General features: G+C 48.7%; 1 protein-coding gene across 1 annotated transcript in view; it reads right to left on the bottom strand.

The window, feature by feature from the left end:
- fhl3a (four and a half LIM domains 3a) overlaps positions 1–7586 on the bottom strand; it is a 45056-nt gene extending 37470 nt beyond the window's left edge. Inside the window, exon 1 of the mRNA XM_036539195.1 lies at positions 7437–7586. Within this exon, the coding sequence (XP_036395088.1) occupies positions 7437–7497 (61 nt within the window). The 5' untranslated portion in view covers positions 7498–7586. The remainder of the gene's footprint in view (positions 1–7436) is intronic.
- Positions 7587–16962: the final 9376 nt, after the last annotated feature.

Below are 16962 nucleotides of genomic sequence, written 5' to 3'. Positions count from 1 at the left end.
ACTCCTCCACAGGGTGTGCTTTTAATTAAACCTCCCTCCTAAACGCCGCATCAAGCCTGATCTAATGAAGAACACAACTGCTAGACAAGACGTCTACTGAAATGACTATGAGTCACCAAAACACTGCATCACTGACACAAGCCCTGAAAATAAAGTACAGTATGAATATATTTTTATATACACGTCTATGTCGTAAAAGGATGTTGACCAGTAGGATGTCCCCTGTCCCAGCCAAAGCTCATTATCACATTAGGTTTCATTTGCAGGCTGACTGTGTTAATGTTGTTTCTGACTCAAAGGGCTGTGTAAACAGACTGATCCTGGTTCAGCCGCCCTTATCAGATATCCCGTCGCTGTGGGCGGCGTCCCGGGCGGTTCTGACCCGCGACGCTAACGGGACGGGCGCTGCGTTTATTTTCCCAGCACGGAGGGCCCCGCTTTGTTTTCACGGCCCCGTTTTATTAGCCTTCGGCGTTCAGCGGAATCTTCATGACTAAGCAAGTTGGGGGGGGGGGGGGGTATGGTTTGGGGGGGGGGGGGGGTATGGTTTGGGGATCGGCCATGGAATGGGGGATGGCTCAGACAGACAGAGGCCCGGTCCAGGAGAGGGCAAACTCACGTACCGAGACCAAAGACAGGGGGGCAGAAGGAACTGTGAGATGACAACACGCCCTCATTACATTACATTATTGTCATTTAGCAGATGCGCTTATCCAGAGCGACTTACATAGGTTACAATTTTACCCATTTAGACAGCTGGATACTTACTGAGGCAATTGTGGGTTAAGTACCTTGCCCAAGTGAACAACAGCAGTGTCCCAGCAGGGAGTTGAGCCAGCAACCTTTCGGTTATAAGCTCTGCTACTTGCAGCTGCAGCATACTGCTGCCCTCCACACCGAAAACTTTGTTTTCGTTGTCTGACAGAGTAATGCTCGCACTCCATGACTCAGCGAGATCTTCCACCTGAGCCATGTGATCACCACACCATTACCCCATTGGCTGTCCTTTCTCCGGCTGTTTTCCCTTTTCTCCCCATCTGCAGTGGAGAAATCCACTCTGTTGCCATACCACACTACAGGTCCATTAGCACCGACACAGAATGCAACATGGCTGACATAAACCAGCTGACCCTGGAAACTTGGGTCTGAGATCCTTGTTAAACAGGCTGTACTGAACTTGTGCCTATCCTTAAATCATTCCCTGAGTATTTCCACCGATAGCCATAGCTCATTCTGTTATTTAGTGCAAGTTTCCACTTTCAGTGTAGCAATATGCTTGATGAGCTTAAAATGCCAAAGTACTTCAGAAACAAATCCATGTCTTCTGACATCTTGTCGATACTAACTTATATATACATTACAGTACGGCATACACGTATGCAGTGTATAATTAACAGTTCATTATATGATTAGCCTCTACATGTAAATATCCAAATAAATCCAAACATCCTTATAAATCCAAATGTGTCGGCCATAGGAAGTACCCATGTAACGTTCAGGCAAGTAAGATGCCAGCGAATCATCAAAAGCCAAAAGAACCATGCAGTCATCACCCAGCCCATCGTCACACTCTCTGAGCTTTACTCAGGCCGGGGTGGGGGGGTGGGGGGGTGGGGGGGGGGGGCAGTCGGGTTCCTCTGTGGTCTGTTTGGACAGGCTCTGCTTCCTCACCCCTCTCCCCTGCAGGGTTGCCATTGGAGCCCCGACCTTGCCAACACGGACAGGAAGAATAGCCATGGAGGAAGTGTGGAATGCGACCCCCCCCCCCCAACCCCCCACCGCCCCCGACCCCCCCTTCCATCAGAGCTCCGTTACCCAAGCGACTGCGTTTCCGTCTACAGCCCAGGCTGCCAGGGCAGGCCAGGGGAAGGGGCATTCTGATGTCCAAACCCTTTGTGTCTCACTGTCTGCGGTTTCGCCTCATTTTCTGCAGCACTGGGGCAGTGTTGCGCAGCGGGCCAGGGCTCTGACCCTCGGAGCGCTTTTTGAAAGGTTTCTGCATTGCGTTCTCCTAGCTCTGTACAGTCATGTCGGCTTGGCTACAGAGAAGTACACCTTTCTGTTTGTTTTGGAGTGCGCGTTTGACGGCTCACTGCAGCAAACTGTTATCTCTCGCCCATTTTTCTTTTTTATGATCTGCTCTTGTGAAAACACCTGACGGCCTTTCTTGCGAAAATGTCGGTAAATGTATGAGGTATAGAAACGGGCCAGTTCTGAGAGGTGTGTGTTTTTTTGTTCTTATTTTCAAACCCAGCGAATGTAACAAGTTTGGACGTGATGTCTTGTGATGTTGCAATGCCTGAGTGAGGCAGATACGCCAGGCTGCATCGCTGTGATTAACCAATTAACCCCCAGCAAGCGAGGGCGGACACAAGCGGGCTCCAGTCCTACAGCTAACACAAGGCCATTAGTCAGCGCGAGAAAGGGGGGGTGACCACGGTGTGGACTACATCATGACGCTGAGATTTCAGGGCTCCATCCATCACCGACACCTCTTCCTCCTGCTCCTCTTCCTCCCATGTCAGTCTGGCCAGGCCACACTGTACAGGACATGACAGCCCCCCAGCGGCCACCGCGTCAGAGAGACAGGAGCGCCACACACATAAACCCATCTGAACGCACAAATGTGGTTATGCCTGCTCACACATATACACACACACACACATCCAGATACAAAAACACACACACACATACACGCAAACACACACGCACACACACACACACACACAGAAAGGTGGAGGAAGGACAGCGTCAAAGAAAAAAAAACACACAAGCGGGAGAGACAGAGACATATGGTGTGCATTAAGGAGAGTCTGTGTGCTTGGCAGTATTTCTGCTTTAGTAGTCGGGAGTCTCTCCTTATCCAGCTCTCTGAGCAGCACCGGTCGGCAGGCAGAAACTGGGTTCCAGCTGACCTCACTGAGACCTGAGGGCCCGCGGGGCGGCGTGCGTGATCCCAGCACCCCTGGCCACTGCTGCCACAGGGCAGGGCCCTGGCGTTCAGGCAGAGACACGCCCCACGCCAGGGCCCTCTCCAAGCGGCCGTCCTGCCGCCACACTCCGCTGCCAGCGGCCGCTGTCACAGTCATTACAGGCCTGCGAGTCTGGCCTCAAAGCGGCCCTTTGTCTGCCCCCGCCGCCGATGACAGAGACACATGACCAACAACAAAGATTTACAGCCCTCTCTCACCCCAGCTCTCTGCTCCTGTCAGCAACGCCAGCCCCCTGCACCGCCGCTGCGAGGGGAGAGGTGGGGGGGTGGGGGGGTGGGGGGGCAGGGGGAGGGACAGTTTACTGAAATAATACATAAAATGAGTTTTATTGTCCTGCCAGTAAAACTGTATTTATATGTAACTGGACTGAGAAGCAGTAAGGGCAGGGAGAGGAAAAACAGAGAAAAACAAAAAGAAATGAGGGAGGAGAGAGAAGGGAAGAGCGGGGAGAGACTGAAGGCAGAGAGCTAAAGAAAGAGTGAGAGCAGAGGGGAGAAGGAGGGTGAGGGCGAGAGAGCCGAGCAGATGGCAAACGACCAGGAGAGGAAGAGGAAAAGAGTGGGTCAGAAAAGGAGGGGTGAAAAAAAGCAAACACACGACAGAGACACCCCTCGGAGAGAGAGAGAGAGAGAGAGAAAAACAAAACAGGCCGAAAAGATAAGCAGGGAAAGACGGACACCAGGCCGAGAGACAAAGACAAACTCTCCTCCCCCCCACCCCATGGGCTGCTGTTTCAGCCATTAGCAGGGTGGGGGATTCAGAGCCCGCTCACCATGCTACACCTGGAAACCTTATGGCAGGAAGCACACAACGCCATTTCCCACAATTCCACACTGGGACAATTCTACCACCACGAGCCACACACTTCTCAGTATACACAGGGACGTGTATCTCAGTATACAGCCCCATTTGAGGGACAGGGGTAGGGGGAACCCCACCTTAATGGGTCACGCTATCGCCTCACTCCCGCTCATCATCAAACACCCCAGATCTACGGCGTTCTTTCCATAGATCAGAGGTGTTCAGGTGATCAGGTCACATGGCCCTTTTGCTTTGTCATTCAGGTTCCCTTCCACCAATCACACGTTCTCTACTCTATTCCACCAATCACACACTCTGTACTCTGTTCCACCAATCACACACTCTGTACTCTATTCCACCAATCACACGCTCTGTACTCTGTTCCACCAATCACACGCTCTGTACTGTTCCACCAATCACACGCTCTGTACTCTGTTCCACCAATCACACACTCTGTACTCTGTTCCACCAATCACACGCTCTGTACTCTGTTCCACCAATCACACACTCTGTACTCTGTTCCACCAATCACACACTCTGTACACTTCCTCCTATCACACACCAGTTGCCTCCTAAACTTACACCTGAAGAGAAAATGTTTTTCCTGGGCAACTGTTCATGTGATCTGAGCCTCTCTGACACCAGCATAATATGCTGGTCAAGCAACATAAAATGTGCTGCTCACTAACGTTTTTATAAAGTGCTGAGTCTGCTTCTCAGTTTGATTACTTAAATAGTCGATACTGGCAAAGTGTGTTATACACATGATTAGCGAGCAGTGCTATCTGTCACCTCTCACACTGCTGTGTTCCGCTGCACAGACCGGGTCTGTTAGCCTGTGAGCGTAAGCGGAGACATTCCGGTCCGGAACAACCTGGCTCCAGACGGCACCCGGTAACAGGTTACTCTGTTTGCCCAGACGAGGGGGAGGAAGGAACAAGGGGCATGGAGGGGGGTGAGGGGGCGGCGGTGACTGTTGGTCCTGTGAAATCTAATTCCTCACCACCTGCAGGGGGTGGGACCTCGTCTGGCCGAGGCGGGGCGGCAGAGGAGCCCCCCGTTTTCAGCTGGACTGAAGCCTGGCGCAGCGCCAGCCAGCGTACGCCGAACCTTCACCAAAACACAGAGGAGGGCTCAAAGAATGCGACGGTGGCTGCGACGTGTTGGAATCACACGACTGCAGCTCATGTGTTTGCCCCCCCCCACCCCACCCATACAGCCCCCCCCCTCCCTGTCGGATTCCAGATGACAAAATCAAACGGGAATGAAAGAGAAGGAATTCTTGCTTTTACTGTGTTTCTGCTCATTATGTCGAAATGGAGGCTTTTAAAAACTAACTGACATGGTTTGTGGTTGCAGCAGATCGCCTGAGACACGCCACAGTCAGCTGCAGAAAGTTCACTAAAGGCCTGAGAAGGAAAGACATTCCTGTCCCTACAGCTCCGAGAGCTAGAAACACACTTACACACACAGGGGTGAGGTGAGAGTCAGGATGAACTGCAATCATGTTGGTGCACCACAGCACCCCCCAGAGTCTACAGATGCAGTGTGTGTGTGTCTGTGTGTGTCTATTTGTGTCCATGTGTGTATGTCTGTGTGTGTGTGTGTGTGTCTGTGTGTGTCTATTTGTGTCTATGTGTGTGTGTGTGTGTGTGTGTGTGTGTGTGTGTGTGTAGGGGGTCTGCTGGACAGGGTTTTATCAAAGCGGCATGACCCACATTACAGAGACCCTTCAAAGCCTCAGATTCAGAACTCTGGGCAGCAGGGCATTGGCTCTTTCCCACAGCGTCTGGCTTAGACTAACCACCCCAAGCACTGCTAAACACACTCAAAGTATACACGTGAGAGTACTGCCAAATGCGTGCATTGTGTGGAGGGCGATTACGCTATGCTGTATATACAATGTATGTGTGTGTGTGTGTGGGAGGGGGTGTGAGTTTAAAAGCCTGAGGAATCTTTACTAGCAGTCTCGTGTTCTGCTCCATAACTCTTAACAGCGTGCTGTGGGCAGTTGCTCTTCTCTCGGCTCTGGGATTCAGTATCCTCCCTAAACTCCCACACTGCAGCCGTCCCCTGGAGCGCCGCGCTCTGCTTAAAGGGATGCCGGCGGTCTCCGAGTTTCGTGCGCGGTTGTGTTTGTGGAGGCAGCAAGGGTCTGCTGGCCTCTGCACCAGCTCTGGGGAGATGGGGGAGTCAAGGAGGGGGGTGAGAAAAAGAGAGCAGAAGCAAGAAGCAGTGAGCGGGACACATTCCATCCGTGGCGGCCGGGAGAAGACGGCCTCGCTGGTGACAGAAATAACCGTGCGTCCAGATCGGCGGACAGCACGCTCCGTCCGCGTCTGCAGCGCTGTGTAATTACCGCGGCGCGCAGTGTTGAGAATGCTGCTTTTTCTGCCATGCCGTAATCTGAGCACATGAACCAGCGGCGCGTTGCCCGGTGACACAAACTGCTGTGAAATGGAGCTCAGCGAGGATAAACGGCATCTCGCCTATGAGTGTCTGAGGGAATTTCTTTCGTTCCACTTCTGCGTGATACTGACACACGCAATGACAAAACTTACAGATCATTGTCACGATACAGACAATTCATTGGTTCCCTGTTGCAAAACTGATTTGGAGGATGGATTGACTTTGGGAAATACCAAAGATAGGATGAGAACAGGCGTGTGTACCGTTCGTCTATCTATGACCTATGACTGGCAGCGCTGCCGATGTCAAGTCCCAACTGTCCGCAGTGCCACCCCGCACACCAAAAAATGGCGTCCGGTGTCATTACACATACAATGCGTCTTCACACACCTTAGCACCGTCTTATCACCGTCCGACTCGCGCTGCCCTTCTCTTTGTCACTTTCGCAATAATTCATTTCAGATGAAATAGCTACGTATGACTCACGGATGATGTGTCAAATACTCGGTGATAAGATGCACTTTTATTCGAAATAAATCCCATTCAGATTTTGAAAGTTCTTCATGGAAACATTTTCATTACCGTATGAAAATTCTCAAACTAATCTATGAACCTTGATTGTTTTCCTGGTCCCCGGAGACTGCAGCCGGGTCCTCTCCAGAGTTTTGATGGCATGCGCTCGCCCGTGCACGCGACTGCTGCATCGCTGCTCTTTCCATTCATTACGAACGCGGCTTTTCAGACTCCAATCCGAGCTACGAGTCTGCATTGAGCTTCTTGACTCTACTTAAAGTTATATAGCACACGATCCACATCACCTGCAATTAGAGGAGGCTCGACGGAAATCAGATTTATAAACCTATTTAGCGAAATACATCCAATTTCCCTACTTCTGATATGGTTACTTAGAGAAACAGTCAAAGTACGTAATAGTTAGCCTACTAAGTAATTAATTATTTGCAACGTATCATACTGTATTTAATTCATACATGGTAATTAGTTTCCACTTGTATTTACAGAATGTTAGGAAAATAATATCTTGCCGTGTTATTTGAACATTTACATACAAATAGATATGAATACATCGATCTCAGCCAAATATGGTTTTCGGAATGTATATACATTCCACGTGATTCGGAAAGGCAACGGAGTACGAAGAGATGCAGAGAAGCTCATCTGAAAGTTTATAACAGCAAGTTTTAAAATAAAAGAGAATGGTGACAGTGCCCTTACCCGGTGTAACGTCGGGCAGCTCAGCTTTGTCCTTCCCCTCGCGCACACCGTCTCCAGACATTCAAACCCGGTGGCTCGCAGCCGAGTCGCTACTCCAAGTGGCAAATGCACGTACAATACGTGCGCTTTCTTCGCTCCCCCTAACCTTCAACAATGACGAATAATGATATACTGGCCCGTGAGCTGCTGCACCATCGAGGAAGTGCCTGAGTCATAAGATCCCGCCCTTCTCTCCAACTCTCCCTCTCCCGACCTACAAACGGTAATGCTAGTTTTGCGGATTTACGGAAGAGAATCGAAGCACGCCTCATCAACTCTTCTCAAAGTTTGAGAAGTTGGTGCTGGTGAAGCTGGTTAAGGAAATCGAACACCTTTACCTGGTGCTTGAGTAGCAGCAGGTAATGAGAATGATCCGGTGTTAGATTTTCTAGGATGTTGCTGAATTTTGCCCCTGAAGTAGCGTTTTCCCACAATCACAAACACAACGACGAACCTGACAGATAGGATTCTTGTCGTACACAGACATCACGCACCCCACCATCAAATGAGTTTGATGATCAATCATTTATCACTTTCGCGTATCAAAGATGCATTTTCAAGAGATTTTGTTAGGATTAGCTAACGACTCGAACTTAAAACAAAGACATTTCGCTAATAATCGAATCAACGTCATTGTATTATAATAATGACCGAAAAAGAGAAACGCCTTTTTATTGATGTGATGGGGGTATAGCGGGTATCTGTCTATTCGTGCCTACCTCAATCAAGCTCTTATGGGATGGATTTGGACAATGGCCTTTGATCACAGTAGTTTTAACTTCTGTTCTTTTGCGCATAGAACGCTTAGAAAAGTGAAAAATCGATCAGCCTCACGTGCGTGCGCGCGTGAACCTACAAAGAGCTCTGTATTTCATTTCATTTCAATATTTTGTATATTGACTTTCAGTACTCAATGTTACCCATCCACAATGTTGTTCTGTGGATAATGACAGTTACACAGTATTTTTTCTGTTTTGTTAAAGGCGAAACGCCTTTTTTCTGCTTAATTCCAGCTCCTTTTTTCCTTAGCAACAGAGATTTCAATGTCTTTTAAAGCTGTGTGATGTGAAATATCTTCATTTAGACTGACAGAGATTGCCAGAGAGAAAAAAAAACAATTAAATACTGTCCATATACCACCACAAGCCAGCACACATCTTCTCAGTGCACGGCATCAAACGGACTGTTCCGTCTCCCGCAGTAGCACGGAATCCGCCAGGTTCTCCGTCTCTTTTGCATAATTGCCTCTCGCTGCACCTTCTGTCGTTTCACACCTTATCAGAGCGAGGGAGTGACTGGGACACGGCCTGCAGCGTATCGTGTTTGTCTTGGAAAACTAAGCACACCACCTCCCCCAGAAGAGAGAGAGAGAGAGAGAGAGAGAGAGAGATAGAGAGAGTGCAATGCGGAGAGCTCCATACTTGTAATTCAAAATGCTGACACAAGCACTGTCTCGTATCATGCTGTTGTTCCACCTCAGTGCCTTTCAATGGTGACACATCCATAAATCCCTGCAACAGGCCCAGGACCTGTCCTTCCAACCTGGTCCCCCCCAGCACACCTGAACACACAGGTACACAACCCCACAGCTGTTGAACGGGTCCCAAGGAACACATGTCAACCATAACTGCTGACGCCAACATTACAGGTGGGTATCATGACAGGGAAGAAGGGGGATGTTTTGATTGCCACCCTGGGAGGGGGCAATTGCACTGATGGAGCACAAATACATAGATTCAATCTATGTATTTCAAACAGGATCAGTGGAGCCTGAAGCAGTCAGAGGGGGGTCGCTGCAAACTCTTAATAATGTGTGACAGTGTCAATCTCATCATCTGACCTGCACAGGGTAAGGAATGGGGGACAAATGCTTCATAAAAGCACCCATCTCCCTGAAAAGTGGATCTGGATGATCCCCAGTCACACCACCTCCATGTTCAAATTCAGTCATTTGGCACACGCTTTCATCCAGAGTGACTTCGAAAGCAAAGGTGAAAATAACGCCACATGAGCAAGAGCACATGCAAAAAAGGGGTACCCTAAAATATTACATGCACAAGGCAAGAATGAAGAGGAGCCAGGATACAGTCTGAAGAGCTGAGTCGTCTGAGGGAGAGGACAGCGAGACCCTGCCCTGATATAAAGCCTTATTCTTCCTCCCATCACATGGGACCCTTTTCTTGGAAGATGGGGCAGGGTGCTTTTCCCTTTCGTCCTCTGTAATGAGGAAATCTTGTTACATGTCTTTAAAAAAAAAGAGAGGTGGAACACATGGATTCTTCGCATATTTCCCGAGCCATGTGACACCGCTGCTTTCCTCAAAGGCCGGGGAATTGGAAGAGTGTGGTCTCCAATGCTGCTGCGGTGACCCCTCCCGTTCCGCTCCCACGACCAATCACGGACTCTAATTTTACACTCTCAAACGGCCTGTTAGGCCAGCCGCACAAATCAGAGGAAGAAACAGCCCTATTCACAGGGAGAATAGTGAGACCTGTTCTCAAATGCCTCCACTACACACTGAAGCTGAGACACATGAAACTTCCCCATTTCCGTGAGAGGGAAAGAGTGAGATGAGGGTGAGATTCCAAACTCCATCTGGTAATTCTGATCTCTGTTCAGCAGGGGTGATCTGAAGTCAGTGCTGCTGAGCGGAGCTGGGAGCCAGGGAGTGGTTCGTTGTTCAACCTGGGACTTTGCCCTGGAATGTCAGTTTAGGACAGTCTCTTGCATCATTATCATTTTCATCTCTGAAAAATAAGCATGTTATATTGCAGCGACTGCTTCAGAATTTGAGTTATGTTTGGGAATCATGAGTCCTGGCAGCTGCATGAAGTGGTCATGTTTCTGAATGAATGAGAATCTTCTGTACATTTGACTTATGGCAGTGCTTCTTCAGTGAATCAGTCATGATCTTAGAGATGCAGAGAACTTATTCTGGGTTTGTTTTCAAAAAGTGAAATAGGAGATTTTTTATCATTGTAAATGAAAAAATCTGGAGAAAGTCAAATCAAAACTTCCTTTTGGAATGCCCCAACAAAAGCCATGCTCTTTCCTTTCCTGCTCATCTCAGACCTGAACACTAGATGGCAGTAGTCATTGTAACCAATATAACGCCAGATATGAAAACTGGCATACTGTAGTGTAAACATTAATGCTGATTGGTTGATTGGAACTACCTTATAGTTCATTGTGCAATAGTTGTAAACTTGTTTGTGATCTACAATTTTAAGAAGCAGAGGGCAGCCTGTTACCTCTTTGCCTACATATAAAAGTTGTTATTCAGTTGTGATTTAGCTAGACCTCAAGCCTGTCTTGTTAGCTGAACAACAGTGACATTCTTACATACAATAAGAAGCTATCAGAAGAAGTGGGGTGAAAGGGCACGGCCCTTCTCTCCGTGCTGTGTCGTCCCAGAGGAGACGCTGTCGTTTACAGGAAGAACACGCCTTGGTCCTCTGCCGTTGCTGCTTGTCTGAAAGTGGAACAGGTGAAGTCTCTACACTGTCCATGAACAGCAGGGCTTTTCCCAGCTGGCTGCAGTGGCGGGATATAGAGTAGCTTTTACGGTGAGGAATCATCGTAATCCGACCTCCGATCATAGCTCATGCTTAGGCCGAATGAATCGTACTCCGACCTCCGATCATAGCTCATGCTCAGGCCGAATGAATCGTACTCCGACCTCCGATCACAGCTCATGCTTAGGCCGAGCGAATCGTACTCCGACCTCCGATCACAGCTCATGCTCAGGCCGAGTGAATCGTACTCCAACCTCCGATCACAGCTCATGCTCAGGCCGAGTGAATTTGTCGTTTTCGTTTGGTTACTTTTTAAGAGCAGGGGCCATTAGGTCTGCATCTTTTATTCATTTGGATGTTGCTGAGGGATGAGGATTTTAGTGTGGGGGAGACAGGTGAGGGGTGGGGGCCTGAAATCAAACAGAGACAGAGGTTGGCCTCTGCTCACCCCCACTCCCTCCACGATCTCCCCCCACCTCACCACGGCTATAAAACAGGTAATTTTGCATCCCACCCCAGGATCTCCAGCAGAGCATGTAAGCAGTGGGCGGGAGGTTTATTATTCCTCATTTGCATTTTACTGCTGTTTGTGGCCGGGGTGCGAGGCGGAGAAAGAGCCTCTGAAGAGCACAGCTCAGTGCTGGAGGAGAGAGGTAGGGGTGGGGAGGGGCGGAGGGGGAGGGGCAGAGAGGGAGGGGCGGGGAGGGAGGGGCAGAGAGGTAGGGGCAGAGAGGTAGGGGCAGAGAGGTAGGGGCGGGGAGGGAGGGGCGGAGAGGTAGGGGCGGAGAGGTAGGGGCAGGGAGGGAGGGGCGGAGAGGGAGGGGCGGAGAGGTAGGGGCGGGGAGGGAGGGGGCGGAGGGGGAGGGAGGGGCGGAGAGGTAGGGGCGGAGAGGTAGGGGCGGGGAGGGAGGGCCCTAAGGCTGCGTCTGCTTGCCTGCATGCTTGCGTGCGTCCTGCGTGCTCCCAGACTCACCCTGCACTGCGCCTGCGGATAAACTGCACAGAGCTTCTGGGAAAGGGGGACAGGCAGAGGGAGCAGGAAGCAGGGTTATGACAAATGACCCGCCCCCTGCTTTTGTCTAGGAGTGCCTGTCCCACCTCCTCACGCTTATGAATCCTAGCAACATATGTACTCCATATCGCTCTCTCTCTCTCTCTCTCTCTCACACACACACACACACACAAATCCCAAGATGCAACCCCTCCATATACTTTTGTAGCTGCTGCTGGCCTGACACATCCCTAAGGTGTCCCCCGTGGCCAGTGTAAAAGGATGGATTTGCTCTCATATCACAACCAGACTTTTGGTAATTTTTGGATGGGGTTCATCCCTCAGCCAGATGTCACCCTGGCTGTCATGTTTGGGTTGCAGAGAGAGACCCCCAGGAACCCTGCAGCCGGTGACATCCCAACCCTCTGAGCTCTGCAACTGGCCATCAGCATTATGTCAGCGGTGATTTTCACAGGATTCCACAGAAAGCAAACGGCGATATATCTGTCACTGGGCATTCCTGCAGCCTGACCCTGTCCTGCCTGTATTCACAGACACTAATGATCTGCAGCATTTTTCCACCCTGAGCCTCTCACTCTCTGACACTCCCTGCCCCGGCACCGGGCGGGAGAGACAGCCCTCCAATTAGTTTTTCCACAGCTACGAGCTATACTTCCAGCGTGCTGACATTTTGATATTTTCCCACACAACTTGCCTTTAACCAAACGAACCACCGCTTGATTAGTTTGTACTCCGATCCTGCTATTTACGTCCCCGCAAACGCTAACGAACGAGCAAATTGAATGGTCGGGGAGCCCGGTGAGCAGCCAACACCCAAGGGAACCGACACGTTGAACGATGTGAGGAGCTGGTGTGGAAATGCCGATCCGCCTCTGCGTTCTGTCATCTGTGACACGCGGCCCATCTGTGAGCGAAACTCACGAAACTCGCAAAACTCTCACGTTCAGAGCGGATTCCTTGCGGTCCTGGGAAAGCGCCGGGGAGCAGGGTATCTCCTTCCTCTTTCCCCTCACTTTTTCCACCGGTCCCAGCCGGTGGAGTCTGGCCTCGGTTAGGGACGTGGTGCCGCTGCGGCTTCGGCCCGTCTCTCTGAATTAGGGCTGACGGGTCGTCGCACACGCAGCGCGGGAGCTGTGTGGTGCCGCCTGGGGACCCTCGCTTGCGGCACACACTGGAAAACTGCGCCACCAAACGGACCCAGAACTCTCCCTGCAGTCTCCCAGCCCCGGCGCATTCCAGCTGCACAAATGCGATCTGACAGAGGGTGACAGACAGCAATGCGGTGGTGAACTGCGTGTGTACATAAACCGTATATGTACAGAGAGTTTAAAGTATGGAACGGTGTGTGTGTGTGTTGTGTGTGTGTGTGTGTATGTGTGTGTGTGTGTGTTTTGGTGTGTATATGTGTGTGTGAGTGTGTGTGTGTGTCTGTGTGTGTCTGTGTGTATGTGTGTGTGTGTGTTTTGGTGTGTATATGTGTGTGTGAGTGTGTGTGAGTGTGTGTGTGTGTGTGGGAGGGTGGGAGGGGAAGGCCAGGGAAGACGTGGAGAATGAGTATGTCCAATTTCAAACAAGTTCCTCCAAACCTTCTGCTCTGTACATGTTTTGACACATGTAAGGCCTCTCTCCCATGATCCTTACTTCCCTGCAAATGACAGAGCCAAGAAATAGAGAGGGAAGAAAGAGAAAGAAGTAAACTCAGGAAGTTGCATGTCTTGACACTGCTGTTTACTGCGGTGTAGCGCTCCGATAGCGTCTGTCACTGGCGGAATTCGCTGCTGATGAATGTGACCGAAAAACGCTTGAAACGGCTCGTTTGGAAACGATACAGGAGTGGGGGTCCCGAAAACCACCCGGCCCACAGCAGGATACATAAAAAGATCATATTTAGACAAGCTAGAAAAACACAACTTATTATCTGTTAGTGTTAACCAATCTCTTTGGCAGCGGTAGACTCTCATTATACTGACCGAGGCGATTCGGAGACGCATGGCGGAGGCCAACACACATAAACGCTCCAGTGCGTTTGATATGGATCTCTTCCTCGCTGCGCGCCTGGCTCAGCTCAGCCTGCAGCCTGCAGACGAGCGCAGACGAGCAGGATCTGCATGATGGATGCGGATGATTAAAAAGCCATCGAAAGCCGAGGCAGCGCTGTGCTTTCGCCGTGTGGCGGGGGGACGCTGGCTCACTCCAGCCGCCAGCGGAACCAGGCCTGCTGAACTGATGCGTTACGTTTAAAAGACTCCTACTTTGGGACAGACATCTGCAGAAGTTAGACAAGTGTTCAGTGTTGCACACGCACACACACACACACACACACGCACACACACATGCACACACATACACATCCCCACGCGTGCACACAAACACATACTCACCAATACAAACAAACACACACACACACACACACATACACACACCAATACAAATGCGCACTCACACACACACAAAATACACATGCAAACACACAAATATATACATACATACACAACCGCTAAGATCCAAATACCCAAGCATTGAAATACACATACACACAGACACACACATCAAAATACACTGTGTACAGCTGTGTGGTTTAATGGGTAATGAAGAGGACTTGTAACCCAAAGGTTACTGGTCTGATCTAATTCCTGGTGGGATACTGCTGTTGGTACTCAGCCCAAATTTCCCCAGTTAATATCCAGCTGTATAAATGGATAACATGTACTGGAAAAATTAAATAAACTATGTAAGTCCCCTATGGATAATAGCATCCAAGCATCTAAGCAACTGTAATGTCATGGTGTCTATTTAATGTTTAATGGTGTACTGTAGTGGTGTTTGTTGTTAGATTATTTGCAGCTTATTTGGCTGTGGAAAAGGAAACAGTATTTGTGAAACACATATAAACAAGAAGGTGTAACCCTGTACTGCACCTGTGTCTCAGTGGTGTTAAGTAACATATGCAGTCTCAGGGTAAATGCAAATTCACGTCCCTTTCACCTCAGTGAAAAACAACAAGCGAAGCTGAGCTCAGCGATCTCCTGTGGATTGGACTGCTGCTGTTTGATCACATAAACCTCCCTTTTCCAAGCCCATGTGTGCTTTCCAAGATCTGGGACTGCAATCTCCGCAGATATAGAATTACCAGTCAGGTCATTTTCATTTGACTGTGAGGATTTATGTAAATATACAGCATTACATCACATTATTGGCATTTAGTAGACGCCCTTATCCACAGCGCCTTACATAGGCCACAGTTTTTTTTTTGTTTGTTTTTTTTTTTTTTTACATGTGACCCATTTATCCAGCTGAATATTTACTGAGGCAATTCTGGGTGAAACACCTTGCCCAAGGGTACAGCAGCAGCGCCCCAACTAGGAATTTAACTCCTGCTCCATACCACTATGCTACACAGCCACTACAGCTTTATTTATGCATATATGGAGGACAAATACTGTATCATAGTATAATATAATATAGTATAGTGTAGTGCAGTATATGCTTAAATCATTTTACTCTGAAAAAAAGGATTGATTTGATTTAACCCAGTTTTACTGACATGACAAGTTAGACAGCACTATTAAATATGCAAATAAAACCTAGGAGTACTGCCCAGCTGGGTGTACCAATCATTTATGAATCTGCTTTTTAAATATAATCAATGATCATATTGTCACACTGAATACAGTGCCAATGGTATCAGTTTTCAGCACTGTTCTGTATTCCTCGTTCCAATATGATATCAAAAATCCCCTATTCTAAGAAATATTATTGCTTTAAGACATAAGTAAAACTTAGCCGCATTCATTGCCAACATCACCAGAAGTCTGTAGTTCACAGTGCCCTTATTAACTTGACTGTTACAGTTAGGTGGTAAGTGATGCATTTTGTGTCATTTTGAATTAGCTCTGGGGTCCCATCTTTGCCTTCAGGAGCTGCCTGTGTGCAGACTGAGCTCATCTGATCCAAAAAGGGATTTCAGGGGAGAGAATGCAGTAAGTGGGAACCCGAAAGCCCTCAGTGTCCCACATGAACATGGACAGCCAATAGAATTGCTTCAAGGACTGACCCAGATGGCCCCATCCCACAGAGGTCAGAACCCTGAGTGACCAATCAGATCACAGCTACTCACTCAACATCAGCCTCCTCATGACCTGGCCCTGCAGCTTCTTTCAGACCAAAACCACAGAGACGAACAGTATGTTCACTGGCAGAGACGCAAGCCGAGCCAAGATAGATCATCAGTGATGTAAACACTGAAGTAGTAGATGTTGAGTTGATAAATATTTGCACTGCTTTACACTCACTGCAAGTCTGGACTTTTTTCAGCAATAAATCATCCCTAAACAGAGAAGTAAACACTTCAGATATCTATAATCTGTCTCAGCCTCCCGTACCTTAAACTGTAATGAAAGGAACGCCTTTAAGGGCAGGTTTAGAATAAAAAACCTACAAAAAAGGCTTGCTGAAAACACAGCCCTGTTCTGTGTTTAATCATTTATTTAAATAGATTTTGCCCCCCCCCCCCCCTTTAGTTTATTCTCTTCTGTAGCTATGTGTGAGTTGTGTGAGTTTTATCATTGACATCCTGGATAAAGTACCACTGTTATCAGCATCAGTGCGTGTACACAACATGAGGCAATGTCTGGAACTCCCCATGTCAGTTACAGACAGCTCTCTTCAAATTATTTGTTCTTTGAGTGTGATTTCACCATTATTAAATGTGACAATTTATATTCACAATTATGCTATGGGTAAAGATATTGTGCCAAAGCAGAAACGGCAAAAGGTTCCTGGGATATAAAACAAGAAAAGAAATCAAATTAGGTTATATTAATGATATACCATATGTTTGTCTGACTGTAATGTCCAGTGCTAATGTCTAGCTCCACTATAAGGTAGACAGATGTACAGAGCAGCAAGCCTGGTTCCAGGTATCAAATCATTTACAGAAGCAGACTCTGTGGGAAATAAA

The sequence above is a fragment of the Megalops cyprinoides genome, chromosome 10, assembly GCF_013368585.1.
Source record: "Megalops cyprinoides isolate fMegCyp1 chromosome 10, fMegCyp1.pri, whole genome shotgun sequence".
NCBI lineage: Eukaryota > Metazoa > Chordata > Actinopteri > Elopiformes > Megalopidae > Megalops > Megalops cyprinoides.
Note: the sequence above shows the minus strand (reverse complement) of the source record. Positions and strands in the feature narration are given on the sequence as shown.